The sequence below is a fragment of the Dipodomys spectabilis genome, unplaced genomic scaffold, assembly GCF_019054845.1.
Source record: "Dipodomys spectabilis isolate Male_0828 unplaced genomic scaffold, ASM1905484v1 ptg000095l, whole genome shotgun sequence".
Taxonomy (NCBI): domain Eukaryota; kingdom Metazoa; phylum Chordata; class Mammalia; order Rodentia; family Heteromyidae; genus Dipodomys; species Dipodomys spectabilis.
In genome coordinates, this window is record NW_024870772.1 from 357,305 (window position 1) to 383,357 (window position 26,053).

Here is a 26,053-nt window from a genome sequence, read left to right on the forward strand (position 1 = left end):
CTTATGTCTGTAATCCTAGCTACTCAGGAGGCTGATATCTGAAGATTGTGGTTCAAAGCCAGCCGGAGCAAGAAAGTCCTTGAGACTCTAATCTCCAATAAACCACTCAGAAAACCAGAAGTGGCTCTGTGGCTCAAGTGGTAGAGTGCTAGCCTTGAGCTGAAGAACTGAGGGACAGCACCCAGGCCCAGAGTTCAAGTCCCACAATAGACAAAAACAAAAATTATTATTATTTTTTCTTTTTTGTCGGTCGTGGGGCTTGAACTCTGGACCTGGGCACTGTCCCTCAGCTCTTCAGCTCGAGGCAAACGCTCTACCACTTGAGCTACAGCGCCACTTCCAGTTTTCTGGTGGTTTATTGGAGATAAGAGTCTCATGGTCTCTCCTGCCCGGGCTGGCTTTGAATCTCGATCCTCAGATCTCAGCCTCCTGAGTAGCTAGGATTACAGGCGTGAGCCACCAGCGCCCGGCAACAAAAATTATTTTAAATCTGGCACATGGTTATTTAAATTCAGATTGACCTCACTTGCCTCTTGTTAAGTGGATAGTTATTGATGTAGATATAGAAATAAGTATAGACTTAAATGCAGACTTATATAGTCACAAGTATATATATATGTATATAAAGATAGATAATGAGGGCTGGGAAGTTGGCTCAGTGGTAGAGTGCTTGCCTCATATGCATGGGGCCCTGGGTTCGATTCCTCAGCACCACGTAAACAAAAAAATCCAGAAATGGCACTGTGGCTCAAGTGGTAGAGTGCTAGCCTTGAGCTGAGGGATAATGCCCAGGCTCAGAGTTCAGCCCCCACGACCGACCAAATAAAAAAAAGAAATAATGATGATAGATAGATAGATAGATAGATAGATAGATAGATAGATAGATGATGTTATGAGTTCTATTGATAGTAAGTTTGCTTGAGACTCTTAGGGTGATATTCATGCTGTGCCAACAACACATTCAATTTCTTCCAAAATATATTAGCTAACAAAGGAGGGAATGATCGTTGGTTTAAAAGGAGCATGGGAAGAAAGGTCAGGCAGAAAATTCATTCTTGAAATGAAAAGGAAATCTGTGTATTTTTCCAAGTGTTCTAAAAGAAAATAAACAGATGAACATGAAATTTCAGAGACAGTGTTTAAAAAGCACTACGCGTATCTAAGAAATTGTCACAATGAAGCCCTGTTATACTATTAATGAATGCTAATGAAAAAATGAAAAAAAAAAGAAAATGAAGTTTCAGAGAAAGCTTAGGTGGGGAAAACGTACTTGCAAAACAAGCAGAGATGAGAGTCAGGATGTTGGGATTAAGGGGAAATTCTTTTGGAGCAATAAGAGGGAAGACAGGGAAGCAGGAGAGCAGGATACTCCTGATAGATAAAAGAAATAAGCTTGGGCTATTATCTAGTGGTAAGAATCAGAGTCATTTTTATCTTTTTTTGACCTATTTTCATTTTCATTGGGCTTCTCTGGAGGCAAAGATCTCTTTTCGAAGCTTTTATTCCCTTTCATCATTTAATGATTTCTTCTGTGTTTCAGAATTTAATTTTTAAAAAGGCTATTTATCAGCTTTGAGAATGTACTGGCTTGAAGGTAAGAAATATGAGCAGTGCTCTGAGCGCTTCAAGGAAAAAGCACTTTACAATCAAAGCCATTGCTGTACTGCTATTATTTTCTCCTTCTCCCCAAAACTTGGCAAGACATTATCCCTGATGCTCAAAGAGATGTCTTTCGGTTTAGTCATTATATTAATAATCTGCGACTCAAAAGGGAAATAGAGATCTAAATTGATCATGAAGCCCAACAATCTCCTCTTTTCCTTAGCTATGGATGTGAGCCAGGAATCAAAAAATAGGAGCATTGTAACTCATTTCATCTTCCATGTAAATCACATCCAGCAATGCACACATTGTAAGGGCATAGAGCCAGGCACTCCTCATTCTGGGCAAACAGCTATCCACAGGCTCAAAGGCAGTAGAAGTGGGAGATGTTGACTCATGAAGAATCCTGGCATCGGTTTTTACACAGTTTTTACCCAGTGGCTTACTAAAATGATTGCTTGTATTAATATCAGGCCAATGAGGGAAAGATCAAGATAAGTTATTTTAAAAGGAAACAAATATTTCTAAGATAAGCACTTGTTATTGTCTACCAAAACAAAATTGAGCTGCATGCTGGTGGCTCACTCCTGCAATATTAGCTACTCGAGCTGAAGCTAGCCTGGGAAGAAAAATCCATAAGACTATCTCTAATTAACACCTAAAAGCCAGAAGAGGGGCTATGGCTCAAGTGGTAGATCTCTGGGCTTGAGAAAAAAAAATGAAAAAAGAAAGAGAGAGAGAGAAAGAAAGTATGAAAGAAAGAGAGAAAGAGAAAGAAAGAAAGAAGAGAAAAGGAAGGAAGGAAGGAAGGAAGGAAGGGAGGGAGGGAGGGAAGGAGGGAGGGAGGGAGGGAGAGAGGGAGGGAGGGAACTCAGGACTTGAGTTTAAACCCAATACTGATGCCCACATATGCACACATAGAAAAAAAACAAAATTGGATAGATCTATAATGTTCCCAGAAAAGAAAATTGTAAGCTGTAGAAATTTTAGTACACGTTTTCCTCTCTTTTCCTCCGTGAAAGGGATTGCTCATAGAGAAATGCCTAATTAACAGGCAGAGGGGAAATAAACTGGAACTATAACCCAAAGCTGACAGCTCATACTATAGGAGTCACCTGTTGGTGAACAAGTTTAAGAGTAAAAAATTTTGAAAGAAGACAACTCCACATTGTGACTGTCCTACATATTCTATAATTTGATTTGTGTATTTATATATTTATCTCTAGAAACATTATTTTTTTCCAGTCCTGGGGCTTACACTCATGGTCTGGGCGCTGTCCCTAAGCCTCTTTGTACTCCAGGCTAGCACTAGAGCCACAGTGCCACTTCCGATGTCTTCTGACTAGTTTATAGGAGATAAGAATCTCACCGACTTTCCTGCAGGCTGGCTTGGAACTACTATCCTCAGATCAACTTCCTGAGTATCTAGGATTACAGGTGGAAGCCACTAGTGCCTGGCTCTATATAAACATTTTGGTTAAACTAACTGCTCCCACCAATAACAAATACAACTCCATGTCACTAATAAGGAATGTGTCCCATGTCTCACCCCATAGCCATCAAAACTCAATGCAGCCTGTCATCTAGCTAAGGACACTGGAGTCTCGGATGGTGTGTGACTCCCACCACCACTGTCAGGGGTTATGTGAATGCAATTAGTTAAGCTAGGATGAGATACTGGAATAGAATAGCCCCTAATTCAATATGACTGGTGGTCTTAAAGAAAAATTAATTTGGATTCAAACACACACACTGACAGAAGATGGTGTGACGATGAAGACTGGCATGAGGAATGTTTGTTCAGAGCAGAGAATGCCAGAGAGAGCCAGGTATCCACCCACTGCCAGGAAGGGCTTGGAACAGAATCTCCCTCCAGCCCTCAGAATAAGCCAACCCTGCCCATACCTTGACCTGGCAGTTACAGCCTCCAGCATTGGGAGACCATGACACTGCCATTGTTGGAGCCATTCTGTGTGTGGTACTCCGCCAAGCAAGCACTGCAAATGAGTCTAGCCACCTGCTTTGCCCTTGTTGTTTGATGTCCTACCAAGGATGTCAGCCTTGACCTCAGTCCCATCATGCACTGTTTTCCTTCATAGCTCGGAGCTCACAAAATTGCTTCCAATTTATTCCAAAGCGTCAACAATTATACGTTGTCAAGGCCTACCACGTTCTTCCATTTAGTGGCATAGCAATTAACTGTGACACTTTCCCCTTACCTTCTGCTGGCTCCCGTGCTAGGGGTGGCACTGTAACCCGGAGGCGGAGGCGGGAACCAGGACTGTCTGGAAAGAGATGACATTAGTTATAAACAGGGTGCTTCAAAGGCTGCTCTGCCCTCGGTTCTGTCAGGCAAAGCTGGAAATAATTTGACCGCCAAAAAGACAATGGAATTACTTTTATAGAAGTCCTTGGAAATATAAATGAGCATTATATCATAAATAAAATAGGAAGTAACTACCCTCTATTTAAGGCTATTCACTCTCCAGAGTAAAATCTTTTTATTATATTTTAATTTCCTTTAGCACTAAGCAATGCGGAAGTTTTCTTTCAAAAGAAAGCTGAAGAAATTAGAAAAGAATAAAAACTGGTCAATCTACAAGTAGGTGTACTCCCTAGTTTTCTACCTGAACTATATCATAATAGAAATAACTATTTTTTTGCCAGTCCTGGGTCCTGGACACTGTCCCTGCCCCTCTTTTGTGTTTTTTGTTGGTTGTGAGGCTTGAACTCAGGGCCTGGGAGCTGACCCTGAGCTCTTTTACTCAAGGCTACTGTTCTACCACTTTGAACCACTACTCCACTTCTGGCTTTTTGAGTGGTTAATTGAAGATAAGAGTTCTTAGGGGCTTTCCTGCCTGGGCTGGCTTTGAACAGTGATCCTCAGATCTCAGCCTCCTAAGTAGCTAGAATTACAGGCGTGAGCCACCTGATGCCTGGCTGAAATAAAAACCTTATGCTCAATCAAAATAGGTTTTTTTTAAGCTTATGACAGAAAACTCTGATGGAAATCATGAAAACATAAGTGACCATCACAACAAAGCTAATCTCAGCTCTAAGCTTAATGAAAAAGAGATCCTTCATGTAAAAGAGACTGTTTGGTGGGTGTCAGTAGGTGGGACTAGGAGAAAAAAAGACAGTGATGGAGGGTGAATATACTGAGAAATATTATAATAAAATCTGCTAAAATCAGGGAGGAAGGTTAAGAAAGAATAATATAGCCAGGGATGAATTTGATCTAAGTATGTTAAATGCAGGTATGTAAATAGCATAAGAAGACTTCTTTGCACAATTAATTCATCTTAATGAATACTAAAAATAAACCAAATTAACAACCTATGGACATCCTTAAAGAGAGAGAGAGAGAGAGAGAGAGAGAGAGAGAGAGAGAGAGAGAGAGAGAGAGGACACCCCATCCATCAAAAACCCTAACCATGACTCCAGCTGTTCACACAAAGAAAACAGGACAATGCTCAAGCACCAAGGCATAAGTGTGCTGACTTGCCAGGTGCACCATGATTCCCAAGTACTGTGTTTTCTCCAACATGAAAAATCTCTCCCCACATCGTGCTCTGTCCTGTGAAGATACTCATACCCCCTGGAGGGGTCTCCTCCTCCAGGCTTAGAGGTAGAAGCATGGAGCTCAACCCAAGCTGCATGTAAGAGGCTGCCCAGGACAAGCTGGAAAAGGTGACAGTCACACAAAGGCACCCAGGGATCCCCAGAGACCACCTCTGGCTCTGCCTTTGGAAGGTGGTCCATCCTACAGCAAAACCCAGGAGGAAGGAATGCATAAGGCTGGGTTTCAGAGCAGTCACAGGTGACCATTCTTTAGGTTAAGACTGTCATTGTAGAAAGAGTCTATAAAACAGGTGCCTGAGACAGACCATCCTTTAACATCTGGGCTTCCCATTCAAACAATTACCTACAGAGAAGTCTGGGGGATGTATACTCAGGTGCTAGCATGCCTATTTAGCAACTGCAAGTCCCTGAGTTCAAAGCCCAGTACTGCGCACATGCACACATGCATGCTCGCACACATACCCCCCCACACATACAAAGTACATAGAGGGCTTAGACTCTAGACCAGTGGTAAAACTTTGACCTTTGGATAAGTGGAGTATTTGAAAAGGACACTGGGGTTTGAAGACAGCAGTATGCAGGAGCTGGAGGAGAGGAAGAGGAGGATGCACCTGTGTGTCAGCTACATGAGTTGGTCTACAGCAGGAGTTGGTATACAGGATGAAAAAGGAGAGTCCTTTGCAGACGTAAGCAAGAGACAGGTCAAGAAGCCCAGCATACCTCTTTTTCTTCACAGGGGTTGCAGCAGTGGTAAAAGCCATGCGATTGGTGGTGTTCACATCCAGCAAGCTCCCAGGTTGCCTATTTAAAGGTAAGAATAACAAATCATCACCACCTCCACCTTATAAAACAAAAAAGCAAAAACACTTTGTCATCTACTCCTGCTCTCTACTCTCCACAAAGAATTTCATTGGAGGACAGAAAAACAACCAAAACTAGTTCTTCCTTCCTTAGCCTATTTTGAAAACTGTCATTTCATAACTAGTTAAAAACTGCAGGAAGTGAATGTAGAAGCTATTTGTCGTGTAATGTTAACGATCTAAAATTCAGGCCAATGAATTCTGGTGTGCTACAACTCTTACTTCTGAAGCGCTTGAATTACATTGTGGCTAACACAATTATACTGTGATTGTTTGCCTTAAAAGTTGTGAGTGTGGGGCTGGGAAGGTGGCTCAGTGGTAGAGTGCTTGCCTTGCATGCCTGAGGCCCTGGGTTCGATTCCTCAGCACCACATAAGCAAAAAGAAAAAAGCCAGAAGTGGTGCTGTGGCTCAAATGGTAGAGCGCTAGCCTTGAGCTGAAGAGCTGAGGGACAGTGCACAGGCCCAGAGTTCAGGCCCCACGACCGGACCTCCCCCCCAAAAAAAAGAGTTGTGAGTGTAAGAAAAATAGATAAATCACACATATTTAAGGGTCCACTTACCATTTCATCTTAGCCAGGTCTGTACCTGGCCATCCATAGCTATGGTCCAGCATGACATAACTGATTTCTATATAAATACACATTAAAACTTGGATTCAAAGCCAAGCGCCAGTGGCTCACACCTGTAATCCTAACTACTCAAAGCTGAGCTCTGAGGATAGTGGTTTGAAGCCAGCCTGAGCTGGAAAGTCCATGAGAGGTTTTATCTCCAATTAACCAAAAAAAGCCAGAAGTAGCCTCAAGCAGTAGAGGTCTAGCCTTGAGCACAAAAGCTCAGGGACAGTGCTCAGGCCAAGAGTTCAAGCTCTGGGACTAGGAAAAAGAAAAGAAAAAAGTATATGAAATCTACCTGATTTAGGTCACTTGTAAATGCCAGGAATGCATGTCAGGGAAAATACTTTTCAACTGATACACTTCGAGCACATTTGTGATATCACAACTCAGTGTGCTCTGGAGGAGAAGCTGTAGATTTAAGAGAAGTTGGGGAGGAATGAATTGTAGAAGAGGAAAAGAGGTGGGTACCAAAGAAGGAGAAGCAAAAACACAGTCTAGAGGTGTTTTTGTTTGTTTGGGTTTTCCTTTGTTGTTGTTGTTGTTGTTGTTGTTTCAAAGGAGACAGAAGGATTGACTTAACTTTTGGTGCATGGTAAAAGCCATAGTCAGGAGACTTGGTTGGTGGAATCCTAGGCGGTAAATATGTAAATCTTGGGAGATGATTTTTTTTTTAATATGTCCTTTCCTACTAACTTGACCTAAGAACAGTAAGTCCTGGATGCTGGGGTAGGGGCAGGGGTCTTTCGTGAATGTGTATAAAGAAAGACACATCAATTTAAAAAGTACGTACGACTTGGCTGTTTCCGGTGGTCTAAACGTGGACAGAGTTCTGGTAAAAGAGAGAAGGGAAAAAACAGTATGAGACACAGTGAAGAATTAATAATGCAATTACTTGTACTTGCCCATGAATTTAGAACTATTACTATGAGAGGCTAGATATTATTTGAGAGAAAGAAAAAAAAGGATTCAAATTTGAATACATTTGGTTAGGTGATTTCATGATTTTTTAAAAAAATCTCTTGTACTAGAATCCCAAGGATATGTTTTTTTTTCTTCAGATGATGTTTAATTTGTTGGGTTCCATCAGAAAATAACATTTGACTTTGCATCTGTCTTATAATCTTGCCACCAGGACACTGCACAGACATATAAAACTGGTAAGAACTATGACCTCAAGCAATGGACCTTCCACATTTTGTGACATGTATTGCAAGTTTTAATATGATGGCATGGAAGGGCATTACAATATGGAAAAAACAGATGAACACACAACTGATTAATCTGACTAAGAATTTGTTAAGGCTTTTGCAAATGTTTTAAAATTACACATGTTTTCACTTGATATTTGTCCTTTCAAACTCTCCGCCAGATGTTCAGTGTATCTGAATAACAAATAACCCTTCACATTTTTAAGCCACACAACATTATGTTCTAGCCACGAGCTGAAGACTTCACTGCAGAAATTTTGTGTTAAGAATATAGAGAGTAAGAACTGACAGAAAGATAGTAAGATTGAGGAACTGTGAGTAAACAACATTTTGAAAATGATTATACATGAGCCTAGTAAAGGTAGCAGACACCGGAATACCTATTGGTTACTCAGTTACCCAAGTTATTGATACATGTGTTAGCAATACCATTTCTGTCTGAGATCCTTTGTGAAGAAATAGTACAAAAATCTTGGTAAGCATGAAGGTTATTCATCTCCTTTTAGACTTCTTTCATGATTGAACAAGTTCACCACATAATACTTCTCTTATAAGCAAACTATTTTTCAGTGTCATATGTCAGGAAATCTTACATTAAAAACTATTTATGAGGCTATTTTGAATAGTCTCAATGTTAAAAGTAGGGTGGCTTTTACCCCAGTGTCTTTTTTGCCTCATTGAGCACCGGAGCCATTCATTGCTCATATATTCTTCATTGTTTACCTAACAATAATGCTTCATATGTCAGTAAAAGACATCAGTGAAGTACTGAAATACTTAAAGAAAAATGTTGTGGCACTGCCAATTCTGTGTTTGCCCAAGTAGTTACCTTCTCCTCCTGAGCACATGGAAAGACAAAGTTATGATTGGAACCACTTGACTAAGTTCTAAACTAAAGAATGTGGGCAAACGTGTTATTTATTTACCACTTCTATCATAAACCCTCCTATATAATATTTCATGTTCTTTATTCCTTTTTCAACATGGCTCTGGTGTCTAAGAGCATAAAATGGCTAGCAGCATGAAAACATGGAGAGTGCTAAGGTCCCTGAGTCACTGCCAACAACTACATGAGATTCTGGGGAGGCAGGCAATAATAACTTGTATCATGTTATACTATATAGATTCAGGAGAGAGAGCTCAAAATAGTTCCTCTACCTTGATGAGCTACTTACTTTGACTAACATACTTAGATAACGGGCCCCAATTGGGACCAGAAGATTTAACCTCTCTTAGATAAGGTTTCTTCACAGAAAGTAGATCTAGAAAGAATGTGTTTGTCTCTCCCTCAAATTAAGAATGTTGTCATTCCATGCAATGATGAGATCTCCGGAAAGTAGCCCTATTCCTTCCTTCTTTCCTTACCTCACACCATCTAGAAAAGTTTCTTATAGTGCTGGGCTATGAGGAATAGCTCTCTGCTACTCTGAAGATTTTTTTTTAAATCTTAGGATATAGCAAAGTAAGTCTCAGTCAGCAAGACTGATATGCGGACCCTATACTAGAGTTCCACTTTCCCTACACTCTTGCCTTCACTACCCACTTTAGGACAGGACTTATATAAACATTCCTGCTACGATGGATCCTAATTTTGTCCCTCTGGGGGGAAAAAGGTCATGTGGAAGAAATATGACTTCATTGCTATAAGCCGAATACTAAAATGTAGTTTCTACATGTCACCCTGAACATGTGTAATGAAAATATTGAATGATAACTCTGACATATTAAATTTCTGGGTCAACTGCAAACATAGTTCTCTTTTTTTCTTTCTTTCTTTCTTTCTTTCTTTCTTTCTTTCTTTCTTTCTTTCTTTCTTTCTTTCTTTCTTTCTTTCTTTCTTTCTTTCTTTCTTCATAGTCCTAGGGCTTGAACTCAGGGCCCAGGCATTTTCCCTGAACTTTTTTGCACTCTACCACTTAAGCCATATTTTAGTACTTAATTGAAGATTAACATCTCCCAGATTTTTCTGCCTGGGCTGGTTTCAAAACCTCATATTTCAGCCTCCTGAGAAGCTAGGATTGCAGGCATGAGCCAGCATCCCAAACATAGCTCCTATTTATGGTACATAACATTATAAACTTCTTACTCTTCCATACATAAAAGAAGATGAATAATTGGCTGTAACATTCCAGAGCTCCCACAGTCTTTACAGATTTTTTTTTACAAGATAGGCAGCAACTAGTACAGAATCTTTGAATCATATACAGGAAAATCATGTTTAAGCTGATCATCAGGCCAAAGACTGTGACCACATCCCTGCCCAAATCGAAGCCTCTGAACCTCTGAGATGTTTAGATTTCAGGAAATGACCATAAATGCCACAAGTAAGATGTCAAGTAATCAGAAATATTAAACCTTAAAAGTTAAGTGCACTTCAGCAACATTCTGACAGTAAACTTAAATGGCATTAATAAGAAAAACACAGCATAAAATAATAGTAATAGCTACATATTTTTTTCTGATGGTTGTTATGAATTTTTTCCTATTCTTCAGAGCACATTTACAATGTAAGGATACTTATTTTTGTTTTACAGATAAAGAAATAGAGGTCTCAGAGAAGTCAAGTGACTTTCTCCTGCCCACATAGGTAGGAAGTAGTCTGTCTTAAAATATTTTCACTTGATCCCAGTGCCATGCATCTGATTTTATCATCTGATTGTCACTGAATATAATATAATAAGGTAACATATCTGCCTTCATTGTGCCTTGCTATCACATTCTTCCATCGAAACTAACATTCTAACATATTTGTTAATGTCCTGTTTCTGAGGGAGGTTAACCTTGTAGAAATTAAGTTTCAGCTGACTTGTTATTTGAAATAAATTGTTTTGAAAGGAGTTGCTCTTGAAGATAGGGCATAATACAATTAGTAATATGGTCAAAAGAAATCAAAGAAATTGCACTTGCAGAATAGAACACTAGGGGGCTCCCTGAGCTAGCTTTTCCAAAATAGTCATTTAACTACCTTGAGTATTTGCACCACATCTTTGTGCTACTACTTAAGTTTCATTTCTCTAGGCATGCGCATGCACGCATGCTCTCTCTCTCGCTCGCTCGCGCTCTCTCTCTCTCTCTCTCTCTCTCTCACACACACACGCACACACACGGAATTCTTCAAGTATAAACAATGTACTTTCCTTATATTCAAAAATAAATGCATTCTTATTAAAATGCACAGGCAGACAGACACACAGCTATATTTCATCATTTTCCTCCTGAGAGAATTTTCTGCCTGGCATTTTGAAATGGCCTGAGTTTTAGAAGTCTTACTTACTCCTGCTAAGAGGATGTCTTTATTGACCCTTGTGTTCTCTTTCTCACATTTATTTTCATAGTTAATTTATTTGAAATGTCTGTATAAACACAACATCATCTCAAGACCCATTTTTTAGTGGAAAAAAAATAAATTTCGGCTTTACTGTGATTCTGAGTCCTGGATGTACCCTAAAATCCTTTCATAGCTTGAAAGCAATAACAAGTACTACCTCTAGTTAACCAAATCAGGATTTGAAGAGTAAGGCACAGTAAGACTATGGCATCAGCAAAGTTTAAAAGTTCTTCAGCATTCTGAGCTACTGTGATGACTGATTTTCAGCTTGACTAGTTTGCCCCGTAGGTCTATTTCACTCCTAAGAACCCAAGGCTAGATCTTGATCTCAACTTTTAGGAACAGTTCTTACAAAAATCTTGGGTCCTCCACATCGCTACTTTTCTTAATCATCATATTGTTTCCTTCTTTAATTAACTGTGAGATAGAAAACCTGCTTAAGCAGGCTGAAGGAACAAAGATATCTTCTCTACTTCCTCTCCAGGCACTGCTGTGCAGATGTAATCCTTCTACAAGCTCAATTTTGACAAGGCTAATAATTAAAAGAAGAGAGACGCCAACTCCGATTCTCTTCAATTAGGGCAATTGACTTGAAAGCCAAGAATAGTGAGAAGCACATATACTTAAATTAATCAGCACTGAGGTAGTGAAAATATCAAGGCTCAAAAATGTTATACATTTCAACACATCTGTCTAAAACCCATTGGTGTCATTTTGGTGTACAAATAGCAGCAACATTTTGTTACAGGGAATGAGATCGATTTTCACCAGCCTTAGATATGCCTAACTCTGGTTAAAGATGTTACCTTTACCTTTTACTTATGTTTACCAAGCATCTCTACCGAAGCTAGGTGAGAAAGGTGATTGGTGGGACTAACGTTCAACTTGATAAAAGTTTCTTGGTCCTCTTTAGCATCGATGAGCCCTTTTCTTTCTACATAGCAAGGAACTAACCACAGATGCAATATAGTGTTCTCATTCTATCAGCTCTATGACTCGGAGGCCAGATAACACCCTGACTGTCTAAAAGGAAAAGCAATGTCTTTATCCTGAAGGGAACCAAAGCTTATCCCACTATTAAAAATCCACAGCCTCTTTAGTTGCACTAAAGCCGATGTTTCTCCACCATCAGCATGGAAGAACACAGCTTCATAGCCACAAAATAATTTGATTCTTCATTTTCAATGGAACTGGCAGGTTCCATGTAGTGCCCTCTCTATCTTTCCTTAAGTTGAGATCACAGTAGTTTTGAGCTCTCTCTACTAATTCTGAACATCTAGGATCTTCAAGATAATCCAAGGTAAAAAAGATAAAAAAAAGATAATCTAAGGTATCTTCAAGATAATCCAATTCGATGAGGCCAGCTTTCCCTTGAGATACAATATAACTGGTTTAAGAAGTTTATTTTAGTAAACAGTTAAAGACCCGATAGCTTTATAAGAAATGGGAGTTGGTATGTTAACACATACTGAACACAGAGTGCATGTGACTTCCCCTTCAGAGTTCAAAGGTACCTCACCTGTCCAAAGTGTCATCAGATCTGTACCGACTAATGGTGATTTGGGGCACATCTTTCTCAGTTATTTTCCTGTAACAAAAATAGTCACAAGTCATTTCCTGACTTAGGAAATTGGAAGTCCTCAATACCACACTTTAATAATGATAATAAAATTATATTTAATAAATAGTCGTGAAGTATTAAATAGTTAACAATAACACAATGTATAAAACCTATCACATTTGGCAAATCAGCAAACTATTTAGGAAGGAAAAGTACGTGTTACCACAGATAGGAAAATTTGGAGTAGCCACATCTTCCATGGTTGTGACTTGAATAGAATAAATTATGCTAGATCCAATTCCCAATGCTACTTAAGGATTCTTCTTGTCGCCAATTATTTTAACTACACTGTTAACATATTCAAATTAAGAACAATGTTTTGGAACACAATCAGCGCAACATGTAAAAAAGTTAATAACTAATATGTATGCTTGTCAGCACTGTAGATTTTTGCATAATAGAAACTCACTCACTGACTTACCATCATGTTTTTTTTGTAGTTTTAGCAGGGCCAGAAGCCCAAATGATGGGTGAAATCCTAAACCACATTAACATTCAGCACCATGGACAGGATTGAAAGAAAATCAGTCACTGGGGGAAGAAAAGAAGGGAAGGGGGAAAGGGGAAGGGGGAAAAAAAGAAGGAAACAGGAAGAGCCAGAAAGCAATAGAAAGAAAAACACGAGCGATGAGAGAGAGGACAGATGTAGAAAGGAGGAAGAAGGATAGAGAGAGGGTGAGGGCAAGGGAGAAGGAGAGGAAAAAGCAGAAGGAGAGAGAGAGAAAAAGAGAGAGGGAGAGGGAGAAGCACAGAGAGGGAGGCAAATGACAGAGAGAAGCTGGAAGAGAAAGGAATAATTATAGAGAAAAAGGGATGAGCAGGAAAGATAAGGAGAGTGAAGATAGAAAAATAAGTTCAACAGTAGGAATCACAGTCACAGAAATGGAAAAGAAAAGAAAAGAAATTTGGATCAAACTGGTCCAATATAAAAACAATTTAATGCCTCATGCCACCTAGGATACAATGAAAAAAGCTTTTTGAGGAATTGTCCCATGATGCTTTGCATTTAAAACCATCATTTGTTGTTGTTTTTTGTTTTGTGTTTTGTTTGTTTTTCAGTCAAGGTCTATTTTTATTATCTTTAAGTAGTTGTACAAAGGAGTTGCCATTTAATAAGGCAGTTTATGAACATAATATATCTTGATCAATGTCATTCCTTTCCACATTCTCACCCATCCCTCCCCTCCCCACCTCTTCCCTCACTCTTCTTAATTTTGTAGGTTATATATTGAATTCTTGTCTGCATTTCCCCCCTCTTCTCTTCATTCATCTACCCTTTCCCTTTGACCCAATCCCACCCCTTTCAAGTACCCACTTCCTGGTATTTTATTTTTCTAAACTTTGATTTTGCTTTTCTATGGAATTACACTATTTGAGATCTTCCTTCAATCTAGTGTTTTTCACTTAATAATCTGCATACACTTGCATACCACTCAACATATTTGCTTATAAGTTCATAGTTTAAATCAAGCTTCCATATATAAGGAAAAACATGCATCCTTTGTTTCTGAGACTGACTTAATTTTTTTCCAGGACTTTCCATCTCTTTACATATGGTACAATATCATTCTTTCTAATGGGTAAGTAAAATTCTATTATGTATGTATACTATATTTTCTTGATTCATTCATCCATTGAAGGGCATCTGGGCTGATTGCATACATTGGCTATGGTGAATAATGCTGCAATATACATGGTTGTGCTGGTGGCTTTACTGTAGCCTGACTTGTAATCTTTTGGGTAAATGCCCAGGAGTGGAATTGCTGGATCATAGGGGAGTTTTGTGTTTAATTTTTTGGGGAACCTCCATACTGTTTTCCAGAGTTGTTAGATAGTCTACCTTCCTACCAACAGTGTATTAGGGTTCCCTTTGGCAGCATTCTTACCAGAATCTCTAATTGCTTGCTTGATTGTGACCATTCTAACTGGGGTGAGATGGAATCTCAAATTTGTTTTGATTTGCATTTCCTTTATGGCCAGAGATATTGATCATTTCTTCATGCACCCATTGACCATTCTTGTTTCTTCTGAGAATATTTGCTTTAGCTCATTAGCCCATTTATTAATTGGGTTGTTGGCTCAAGTTCTCTGTATATTCTGGATATTAGGCCATTGTCTGATATGTAGCTGGCAAAAATCCTCTCCCCTTCTGTAGCCCGTCTTTTTAGTTTGTTGGCTGTGTCCTGTGCCATGCAGAAACTTTTTAGATTGATAAATCCCATTTATCAAGTCTTCCTTTGATTCGTTATGCTTCTGAATCTTTACTCAGAAAGTTTCTACCTGCCAACTGTCCATGTACCCCTACTATTTCCCCTACTCTTTTCCATAATAGTTTCACAAACTATCGTGTGAAGCTGACACATCAAAGCTATAGTATTAAGATTAAACTCTTGATTTATTTTTAAATTTCATGCACATATTCATTTTCATTGCATGAGTTTAGAGATAAGCAATACAAAGTACTCTGCTGATGCTTATAATGAAGTCTAGAATGAAATGTCTGTAGTTTTACCCACACAGAATTATAAAGACAAGCTAGACACACATAGTAAAACCCAGAAAGCAGTTAATGTCATGAAAGAGTTCAGGCAAAATTTAAGATAGTTTTAAGTTAAGAAAGATTACCTTCAAGTGCAAGAACCAGAGGAGCTTTATTATAGATGAGATGCAATTTGGCTTAAGCTTTTGAGAATAAATTGATTGGGACATTTTCAAACAGCAAAAGTATCAGTGAAGGAAGAAAAATGTCCAGGGGAAAGTTACCTAACACAGCTCTACAGTATTAAAGCAGCCCTCAAAGTGGAATGCTGGTGTGTATTGTGTGAGTACAAATATGAACAGGAGGGCATCTAACCCCTTCTACAAACAGAGACCATCACTTTATCTGTCTTTGTCTGGCTTTATCCTTTCTAGCAGGTATCACAACAAGACACACTACACTGTGTTCATCTGTTGTCTTTCTTCTTCTCCCTCCCTTCAACTGTGGGTTGTATGGAAGCAAGGACTTCGTTTTGGCCCTAGTCCTAAACCCAGCCTCTGGCTTCCAGTGAGCATTCCAGCCACTCTTCATGCTGTAGGTCTTAGCTGACAGGGTTAAATAACTGCTCCAAGGATGCACACTGTAATAATATTCCCTAATATACGGACATTGTGGTGCTGTGATCTAAGATGATGATGTATCATTCTAGTCTCTGTTTATGTCAGCCTTTGCATACATTGCCATCTCTGCTGGAAGGAAGTTCCTCTTTCCCTGCTCCAGGCCTATCAGCCCACCCCTGTTCACTTGGGAAACCCTTCTTTATCCTTTAAACAGCAATAGGACCACATCCTTGTTGGGAGGCTCCATTATTCAGACAGAAGTAATCTCTCCTCCCTCTGTTTCCATAGTATTGCCATAGTATTGCCTCTTCCTGGTCAATTTTAGTATTGAAGCTTATGGACCTTTTCCCATGAATGCAAGAGCTTCTTCATGTTGGTTATGGTATAATCAATTGAATAAAATAAGCACAGCAAGCTGGCACTGGTGGCTCATGCTTGTAATCTTAGCTACTTAGGAGTTGAACTCTGAAGATTGTTGTTTGAAGTCACCCCAGGCAGGAAAGTCATGAAACTTTTATCTCAAATGACACCATAGAAAAAGCAGGAAGTGGCACTGTGGCTCAAGTAGTAGGGCACTATCCTTGAGTGAAAGGAGCTTAGGACAGTGCCCAGGCCCAGAGTTTGAACCTCAGGACTGGCAAAAATAAATAAATAAATAACACAGCAGGTCTCATAGTCCTATTACCCTAAAAGAGAATGCATACATACTAAGAATCTGATGTTTAATGTCTACTGTCTCACTTCAAAATAAATGGATGTGTTCTTCAAAGTTCTAGGAAAAGGTAAATAGTACGGAGGGAGCATTTCCATTGCTCAGCTCACCAGCCTGCCTTGAGTTAGATGCATGAAGATGTAGGCGAGTGCACAGGGAGTCTGCAGACTGCAAAACTGAAGCTGGTATCAGGAACACAAGCATGCTACTTTGTGTAGAGGATTTTAAGCAGTTTGAGAAAAGGCCAAAAACTATGAAAAGGTTTAAAACGGTTGAAATTCATAGATAAAAAATGTGAAAACAAACATATTCAAGGTATCTGTTTATCTTTAAAAAATCCATCCTCTCTTGCTTCTCAGTATCAAACTAATACTAGCTACTGGATCAGAATGAAGCTCAATATTAATAATTCTTTAGTTTCTTCTGAGAGGTGTGGTTGATTGTATGCCTATATTCACAGATATGTGTTAATGAGGGTATTCTCTATTTACCTGATCAATCTGAGATTAGTGGCATCTTTGGATCACATGTTGTGTCTGACTTTTCTTACTAATTTGCATGTGTCTGGCTTTTTCACCACTGAGTATAAATCCGCATTTCTTCACAAACCCAAGTGTTTCCAAAACTAAATGTGGTATCACATACAGCAAGTGAACTCTGGAGCTGCTATTTCTGTATTGTAGCTTTCATTTCTCTAAAGTCCAGTAGGACCACCTCAGGGATTCTGTTCCTCCTCTGAGCCATAGTTTCGGGAGCTGAAGGAGCAGTTTTCCCCATAACAACCCCTGATGCTATGCCAGATTCTGCTTTTCATGCCCAGAAAAAATGGTCAGAGACAGCCTATGTCTAGTCCCAAATACATACCAGGCTTGAGTAAGTCTTTCAAAACTCCTTTTGTTGTTATCTCACTAATGATGCAGCTTGTTGAAAATACCTACCTGTCCAAAGCATCATGGGAGTTATGCCGGCTGAGCACCACCCGACCGTAATTTTCATCTCTGAAAAGCAAGAACAAAATTTTATCACATCAGAAGCCACCATAATGTTTGGAAAGCACCCAATAAGAGAGACAGAGGTATGGGGCGCCATTTCTGGCCAGGTGAATTCATTTTTACTTCAGGCCTAAGAACATAGTGATGAACCTATTTTAACCAGTCACCACTTGCAAGCACGGTGAAAAGAAACAAGTCTGTCAAGACAAATGATCATTCATCCTGTGAGGATTTCCTCATGATTCAACAAGGAACACTACTTGTTTTTGTTGTTGCTTTTCTAATGGGAGTAGAGAGCATGAAGCCATCTATTTTTATTAGAGGAGGTCTTTCTTGTGGGAAGGCAAGTACAAAAGCCTCCTATGAATACTATTCAAATTCAATTAAGTCCATTAGGTTTGGATATTTTGATGGATTTAACTGTTTTCCTTGACAAAATGTAGGCAAACAAGTATTGATATTTGTGGTTAAAGAGACTGATTTTCTTAGGCAGGGTAGCCCATTTTTAAATCACGAGAATAAATTATTCTGCCTCCAATGTAAAATAACCATTCATTTTTCAGGAGAGGAAATGGATGACGGATTTTGTGGCTATCCTAAGACACAGGGTAGCAGATGTCATAGATGACGTAAGGATCCAGATCTTTGTATTCCAACCCTTTTTGCTTTTTCTTGTAATCAACCCTGCACTAGATCTTTACACACAAAAGTCACAAAGCTATGTCTGTCTTCCTTTGGACAGTGAACTTGAAAGTACAGGCAGTTTTAGGAAATGTCAAAACATGTAGTGAAGCTTTTGGACCTGAGCCCAAGCCAAGAGTAAATACCTAAACCTTCATGTCAAACCAACCAAACCTGAAACACAACATACTTGCTGGTTTGGCTCTTCTAACATTACTCAACGCTCTGGAACCATGTTTAATAAAGCTATAAAAGCACTGGAGTAGACAATTAAAAAGAAGGATGAACATTGAAACTGAAACAATCCCTAGCAACCTACTTCCTCAAAGGACTCCCAAAGAATGTATTCTAGCTTCCTCAATATCCCTCCAAAAACTCATAAGGATGTAGCAGACACCAGGTGTGTCACACATGAATACAAATCAAAACACACAGCCCAGAATCAGGCAGTGGGGGTTAGAGAACACCAGCCAGTTTCCCCTTCCCTCAGCAGCTGCCTGGCCATCCAAACCAGCTTCCTGTCCTCAGGAGGGAGGCTTAACCAGCATCACACCAACATACCTACCAATTGTGATCTCCTGAGCTGTCGCTACCTCCACCTGTCTGAGGAAATATTTCTGATCTAAAATTTCCTATCCACACACTCAGTATCTTGCAAAAAAATATAAATACCTTTTTAAGTGCTGACAGAAATACTGTTCATTCATGAACCCAGGTGTCCGAGAGTGCTAATTCTAATAGTGGGTGTCTACATGTGATGAGTTTGTACAAACCCTAATAAGTTCTTAAATAAAAGATAGTACCAGAAATTAAGATACATTTTGATATATTTGGACAGTTTATAGAAAGTTTAAAGTAAGTCTCGTAACATAGGAAACCTGGACTTCAAGTCTGTTATCATCTGAGGTTAACAAGAGGTTATTGTTGGGCTACCCTGTATCTTGTAGGATGCTTCCACAGCTTTTTAAGCCTCTACTCATTAAATATCAGGGGCATGTCCCAATTTTGATAAATGACAAATATCTACAAACATTGCCAAATGTCCCCTGGAGGGTAAAGTCATCCCTGATTGCAAAAGAGTGGTACAGAGCAAAGACAATGGCCATGTTCAAATCTCATCTCCATCACGTAATAGCTGTACGCCAATGGACAATTATATCATTTCTCTGAGCCACAGATTTCTCTCCTATAAAATTAAGACATAATACCTACCTTTTTGTATTTGCTGTGAGGTTTAGTGATGATTCATATACCATGTATCTAACATGAGTGTATAGATTTTTATTATGCATATATATGATATGATTTTCATAGATAAGAAAATTTATATATGGTAGATGAATGTTTTATAATATGCAACAAGAAAGCATCTACGATGGACAAATAGCTGTTTTAAATCTATGTTTGAATGTGGCTATCTGTCTACCATCATTGTTTGTAGACATTTAAACAAATACCTTGCAGAAGCAATTTTTGAAACAGGTGAGACTTTACTGCCAGTGATTTCCCATTCCAAGTACAGTCACATTTTCATGTCTAATCTTTGGATGAGACTAAAATAAGTGAGGAATTTAGGGTTTTCACTAGTGCATGGAGAAATTTAAATAAATTATGATTAGATTTGTAAATCTGGAAGCATACTCTTATGGTTTTGTTTCGATTGACAGGATCAACACACACCAGGAATCACCCTGTGGACTAAACAATGCCTGTTGAGAAATTGAAACATTGTGTTTTCTTTTCAGTTTGTCAAGAAAACACAAATAGACTGGGCACTGATGTCTCACATCTGTAATCCTGGCTACTCAGAAGGTTAAGATCAGAGGTTTGTGGTTCAAAAGCAGCCAGGGCAGAAACATCCCTGAAACTCTTTTCTCCACTTAACCAGCAAAAAGCCTGAAGTGGAGCAGTAACTCAAGTGGTAGAGCACTAGCCTTAAGCAGAAATAGCGAAATAAGAGCTTAAGGCTCTAAGTTCAAGTCTCAGTACTGGCACATGCACACACCACAAACATTTGCTCTAGGTAGCAACCATGCTCTCTCTTAGTATTCTCTTGTGTTATATAGGTATTAAGATAGAGATATTTTTGAGTATCTGACAATGCCAATTTATGCATAATAAATCCTACCCAAAATCAGACCAAGAAGTAAGCGGCTTTGGAAGGAAAAGTCTTGGGCGTCTAATTGTCCTTAGTTTTCCAAAAAAAAAATGAATATCCCTTTCTACTCATCCACCCATATTCATCCCCTCCATACTTACTTTTCCTCTTCAGGACGTTTCTTTATCCAGCTGTTATCCTGCAAAAAAGCCCTTCTTTTGTTTGCTTCATGGAAACATCGTTGCTTCTGTGCAGTCCCCTGAGAGGAGTGCTTCATATCTATCAACAGAAACCAGAAAGCCAAGAGATGCAGGACAGCGGGGCTCAGTGGGGATTTATTAACCTGAAAATCTTGTGAGGCACACTGATTGGCTAGCATCATCTCTGCTGGCAAGTCCAGTACTTTTTTAAAGCAGGATGTACCAGCTAGAAAGAACAAACCCTACAACCATCATCAAAGATAAAATAGAAAACTGTTCAGGTGCCAACTGAAACTGTGGGTATAGCTCATAAAGCCCATCTGGCTCTGGGGAATATACAACCACCAGCCTGGACTAACCCAAGCCAGGCTTCAGATAGCTGGCCCTTCTGCTTAATAGGAAATTTGCTTCAGAAACACACACAGGACTGGTTTTATTATACCTAGTAAGTAGTAGTCAATGGATCTAGTTCTTTGACCCCTTGGGAGTCAGAAGCACAGTAGGTCATCCTCAAATAAGGTCATTTTTTTCTGCTTTATTGTTTTGTTGGTTTTTTTTTAAAGAAACTTTACAATTGCATGAAGAAAAACACTTGTACTTTTTCTTGGATTTAATTTAAGCAATGATGATTAAATTTGACTGTTACTTTCGAATACTCTTTTTTTTCTTTTCTTAGATTTTAAAAGATCTTTCTGTATCCTTCACTTTCTCTCTCTTTATTTCCCTCTCCCCCCTCCTTCTGTCTCTCTTACATACATTGAGACAAGGTCTGGCTGTACAGCCCAGGCTAGTCTCAAATTCTTCACCCTAGCCGGGTGCTGGTGGCTCACGCCTGTAATCCTAGCTACTCAGAAGTCTGAGATCTGAGGATCACAGTTCAAAGCCAGCCTGGGCAGGAAAGTCCGTGAGACTCTTATCTCCAATAAACCACTAGAAAACTGGAAGTGGCGCTGTGGCTCAAGCAGTAGAGCACTCACCTTGAGCTGAAGAGCGCAGGGACAGTGCCCAAGACCAAAGTTCAAGCCCCACAACCAACCCCCCCCAAATCTTCATCCTTCTACTTCCTCAGCCTCCCAAGTGCTGGAATTATAGGCATGAACCACTGTACTTAGCAGGTTTTAAAGTGTTTTGAGGAAAGGAAACATTATCCACATTACCATTTCCTGTAGGAGACTTCTTGCTCAAGGGAAAAGTAGCCATACTGCCTTCCGGTAAGGGTCTAAAAGAAAATAGGGGATGACAGAAAGCTCAAAAATGTCATCAAACATCTTAAAGTGACTATTTCACTGCCAAAATACATTTTTCAATGCCAGCATACATTTTTCAATGTCATGACAAAGCCTCATAATATAGTATAACAAATACATTATATAAAGTTCTGTCAAACTGGGTCTGGGAAGGTGGCTCAGTGGTAGAGTGCTTGCCTTGCATGCATGAGGCCCTGGGTTCGATTCCTCAGCATCACATAAGCAAAAAAAAAAAAAAATAGGCCAGAAGTGGTGCTGTGGCTCAAGTGGTAGAGCGCTATGCTTGAGCTGGAGAGCTGAGGAACAGCACCCAGAGTTCAGCCCCCACGACTGACAAAAAAAAAAAAATAAAAAGTTCTGTCAAACAACCTGGGAGTTCAGCTACTCCAGAAAATTTTGTTTATAGACGGAGAAAACAAGGCCTAGCAAAGTTAGTGTCCCCAATATTATATAACAAGCAATTAATACACTTATTTAACCAATTATTGAATTCAATTATTGAATTCAACCAATTATTGGGTGCTTATATTGTTCCTGGTACCAAAGTGCCAGGGGCAGGGGGGGGAGAAGATAAGTTATAAGTGTTGGATTACAGTCCACCTAGAGAAAGAGAAGTTGTATTGGAACTCAGTGCAGTGTGAATAAGGTCAAAGCAGTAACTACGCATGAGGGAAACCCCAGCAATAGATATGGCATTAGAAAGGAAGCTGTCATGTGCATAGAATCACAGTTGTATGGAAACACTGGCAAATGTTGGTAACCACCATATAAGAAAGCTAAATATTCTTTAGCCACAATGCCAGTCTTTAGGTGGTACTGAAGTCTGAACTCCATCTGGAAACCAGCACTTTACAACTTAAGCCATCCTCCTAGCTCTGTGTGTATGTGGTCTGTGTGTGGTGTAATGTACCAGTTCTGGGACTTGAACTCAGGACCTAAGTTCTGTCTCTGAATTTTTTTTTTCTCAACACTAGCACTCATTCACCCAAGCCACAGTTCCATTTTTCATCTTTTTGATGTTTAATTGGAGACAAGAGTCTCACAGGCTTTTCTGCCTGGACTAGCTTCAAACTGCAATCTTCAGCTTTCAGCCTCCTGAGTAGCTAGTATTACAGGCACGAACCACTGGTGCCTAGCTTCTAGTTATTTTCAGATAGAGTTCAATGTTTTTGTCCAGTTTAGTGTGTCTATGCTTCCCAAGGAGTTGGGATTACAGGTATGAGCCACCTTCATCTGGCTCCAACCACTTCTCTTGAAGGTGTTAAGGTGTTAAGATGAGCGACCACCATCCTGGTTTCCCTGAGACTGATTTTGTTCCTCAGAGCTGAATTATGCCTCTTTGTATTCTTACCACTATATCCTTCATAACCCTGTCTAACATATATACACACACATACTAAAACTTAGAACTTTCAGAGTGCCAGTGGCTCATGCCTTTAATCCTAGCTACCCAGGAGGCTGAGATCTGAGGATTGTGGTTCAAAGCCAGCCCTGGCAGGAAAGTCCATGAGACTCTTAGCTCCAATTTAAAAAACAACAACAACAACAACACAGAAAACCGGAAGTGGCACTGTGGCCCAAGTTGTAGAGCGCTAGCCTTCAGCTGAAGAGCAGAGGGACAGTGCCCAGGCCTAAAGTTCAACCAACAAAAAAAAAAAAAACTTAGACCTTATGACTCTGCAAGAATGAATATAATTCATGCTGTATTATGTTCATTGTTCAAATTTGTACTTTTCATCTGATAAAAGGTAATAAAATCAGAATGTTTTTAAGTGGGTCTTACAAGTATTGTGAGCATTAATTTCTATGTCTAGTCTGTCCCAGGACTTGTGAAAGTAGGATTTCCTAGACAAAGAGTATGCATGTCTCCTTTACATTGTTCATTCAACCAGAGAACTAAACATTAGAGGCCTTTCAAACATTAAGCCAGAAGCAAGTTCTTGGTCTAAGCTTACCACATTCAAATCCTGTACCTGAACCACTTAATTTCCCCCCATCAAATGGGACTAAAAAAAAAAACTGTCATCTAATCTGAGCACTGGTCAGCAGGCTGAGGTCTGAGGATTGTGGTTCAAAGCCAGCCCAGGCAGGAAGCCTATCAATTAATCACCTAAAAACCAGAAATAGAGCTGTGGCTCAAGTGGTAGAGTGCTAGCCTTGAACAAAAAAAAAGTTCAGGGACAGCACCAAGGCCCTGAGTTCAAGCTCCACTACTGATAAAAATAAATAAATAGAAATAAAAAGCTATATGAGAATCAAGTGAAGATACACACACACACACACACACACACACACACATCCTGTCTAAAATAATTGCCCATCATACGGTAGGTACTCAGTAATCATGCCTCGATCACCTCAGAAAGCAAAGAGTTAAGGCATATGAGACATAGGGTTTTGTATGGGGAAGGACTGGAACAGACTTGAAGCTGGACAGCTAGATAGGCAAGGTATGTGGGGCAGCCTCTGGAGGGCTTTGGAGGTTGATAAGACTGTGGCAGGAGGAGGAAGAAAGAGCAACCTGAAGACAAACATGTATCTCCAAACCAGTGTGGTGGCACATTTGTATTCCCAGTGCTGAGAGGACGGTTAACGCTGAAGAATCATAAATTAGAGGCCCACCTGGCTTTCCTACTGAATTCAAGGCCAGCCTCGAACACTGTTTTAAAAAAGAAAAGATAGACAATCTGAAGTGTCGCAGAGCAAATCCGTCACTGGGCACTAGTCCTCGAGGTACACTAAAGGTATACGACGAGAGTGTATATTGTTTTTTGTTTTCTTTTTAAATTCTCAAGCCTAATGCTTTTCCTCTATGTTCCAATGGAGAAGCTTATTTAAAAGCTGAAGGAGGTTTTTGAAAGGTATGTGTGACTTTTTCACTGGTAAAATATTATATATCACAAAATGTCTATGTGATCAATGTTTGTCGCAAGTCACTTGTGGAGTCCCCCCTGTGTGTTGCTCACTGCCTCAGGTGCCTTAAGCACATGATCTTATTTAATATCCTTCCAAATGAGGACTATTATCTCTAAATTATAGGAGCTCAGAACTTAATATGCACCAATCACACAGGAAGTGACAGAATCGGGCACCGTAATTAGATCTATATGATTCTAATGGGAGGGTTCTTTTCCGTAAGTGATCTTACACCGAACTCAAAGTGTCATGTGAATGGCCAGTAGCAGCCATGTGGAGAGATGCTCTGGTGGGTCCCAAGATGGGGATAAGGGAAGAGTGGCTGGGAGGAGTCATGAATGTGGTGGTAAGGATGGTGGCGGTAATGGATGGTGGCTCTAGCATCTCCTGACACTCCGCCTGGAGCCTCACCCTCCTGTCCCCACACTGAAGCTATCCTCGGCCTGACACAGTGACCTTGACCGTCTCTTGATATTTCTCCCTACCAGGTATGTGACAGTACTTCACATTCATTCCCAGACTGATAGGGTCCACTGACACAGCTAAATGAGAAAAGACAGAATATTGTATGCTGTTTTCAGAGGGCAATATTTCAATAAGAATGCTGGAGGGTTTTTCCCTCTGAAACAAAAAGATGGCTGATAATGAGGAAAATTACATTTTTATCATAGTTACGTGTTGCCCAAGCATGAGGGTTCCATGTCAGATGGTCCAAGGTGTATGAGGTCTGCTCTTAGCACTGCTCTTCTATTCTCTTGGTGACTCCCTGATGTCCTACACACCTTTCTCAGCTCTGCCTGCCCCTGTTTCTGTATAGACCCATTGGCCACTGCTTCTGCTTCTCTGAGAACTCCTTTGTCACAGTTCTCTGACCATCTCCTAGTGTTGAGTCTGTTTTCTGGTCCCAAAGCCATCCTAAAAGTTCTAAGCTACAACTTCAGAGGTACAAATCTGTGTCTCACCAAATTCTATTTTCACAGACATTTTACAGCAATAGAGTTCTTTCCATCCTGGCCAAAACAGAAGACAGTATTTTTAAATGTATGGTTATCAATTGTGTTGTTATTAAAGATGGATAAACAACTCGTGTGTCAGAGGTTATCCTGTTATAAACCTACTCAGAAAGGGGTATTTTTTGAACTGTTTTGTTAACTAGCAGCTCCTTTGTACAACCTCTTAATGATAATAAAAAGAATTTTTTTAATTTAAAACGCTACTCAGGGGCTGGGACTGTGGCTTAGTGGTAGAGTGCTCACCTAGTATGCATGAAACCCTGGGTTCAATTCCTCAG

At 39.7% G+C, this 26,053-nt stretch overlaps 1 protein-coding gene across 1 annotated transcript in view; it reads right to left on the reverse strand.

Moving 5' to 3' along the window:
* The window catches only part of LOC122112596 (sciellin-like), a 71,768-nt gene extending 46,622 nt beyond the window's left edge, over window positions 1–25,146 (reverse strand). Inside the window, exons 1-8 of the mRNA XM_042685455.1 lie at window positions 24,995–25,146; window positions 21,757–21,818; window positions 20,561–20,678; window positions 17,567–17,626; window positions 12,716–12,784; window positions 7,350–7,489; window positions 5,905–6,025; window positions 3,822–3,887 (exon numbers count right to left, since the gene is read on the reverse strand). Of these exons, the coding sequence (XP_042541389.1) occupies window positions 3,822–3,887; window positions 5,905–6,025; window positions 7,350–7,489; window positions 12,716–12,784; window positions 17,567–17,626; window positions 20,561–20,678; window positions 21,757–21,818; window positions 24,995–25,146 (788 nt within the window). The remainder of the gene's footprint in view (window positions 1–3,821; window positions 3,888–5,904; window positions 6,026–7,349; window positions 7,490–12,715; window positions 12,785–17,566; window positions 17,627–20,560; window positions 20,679–21,756; window positions 21,819–24,994) is intronic.
* Window positions 25,147–26,053: the final 907 nt, after the last annotated feature.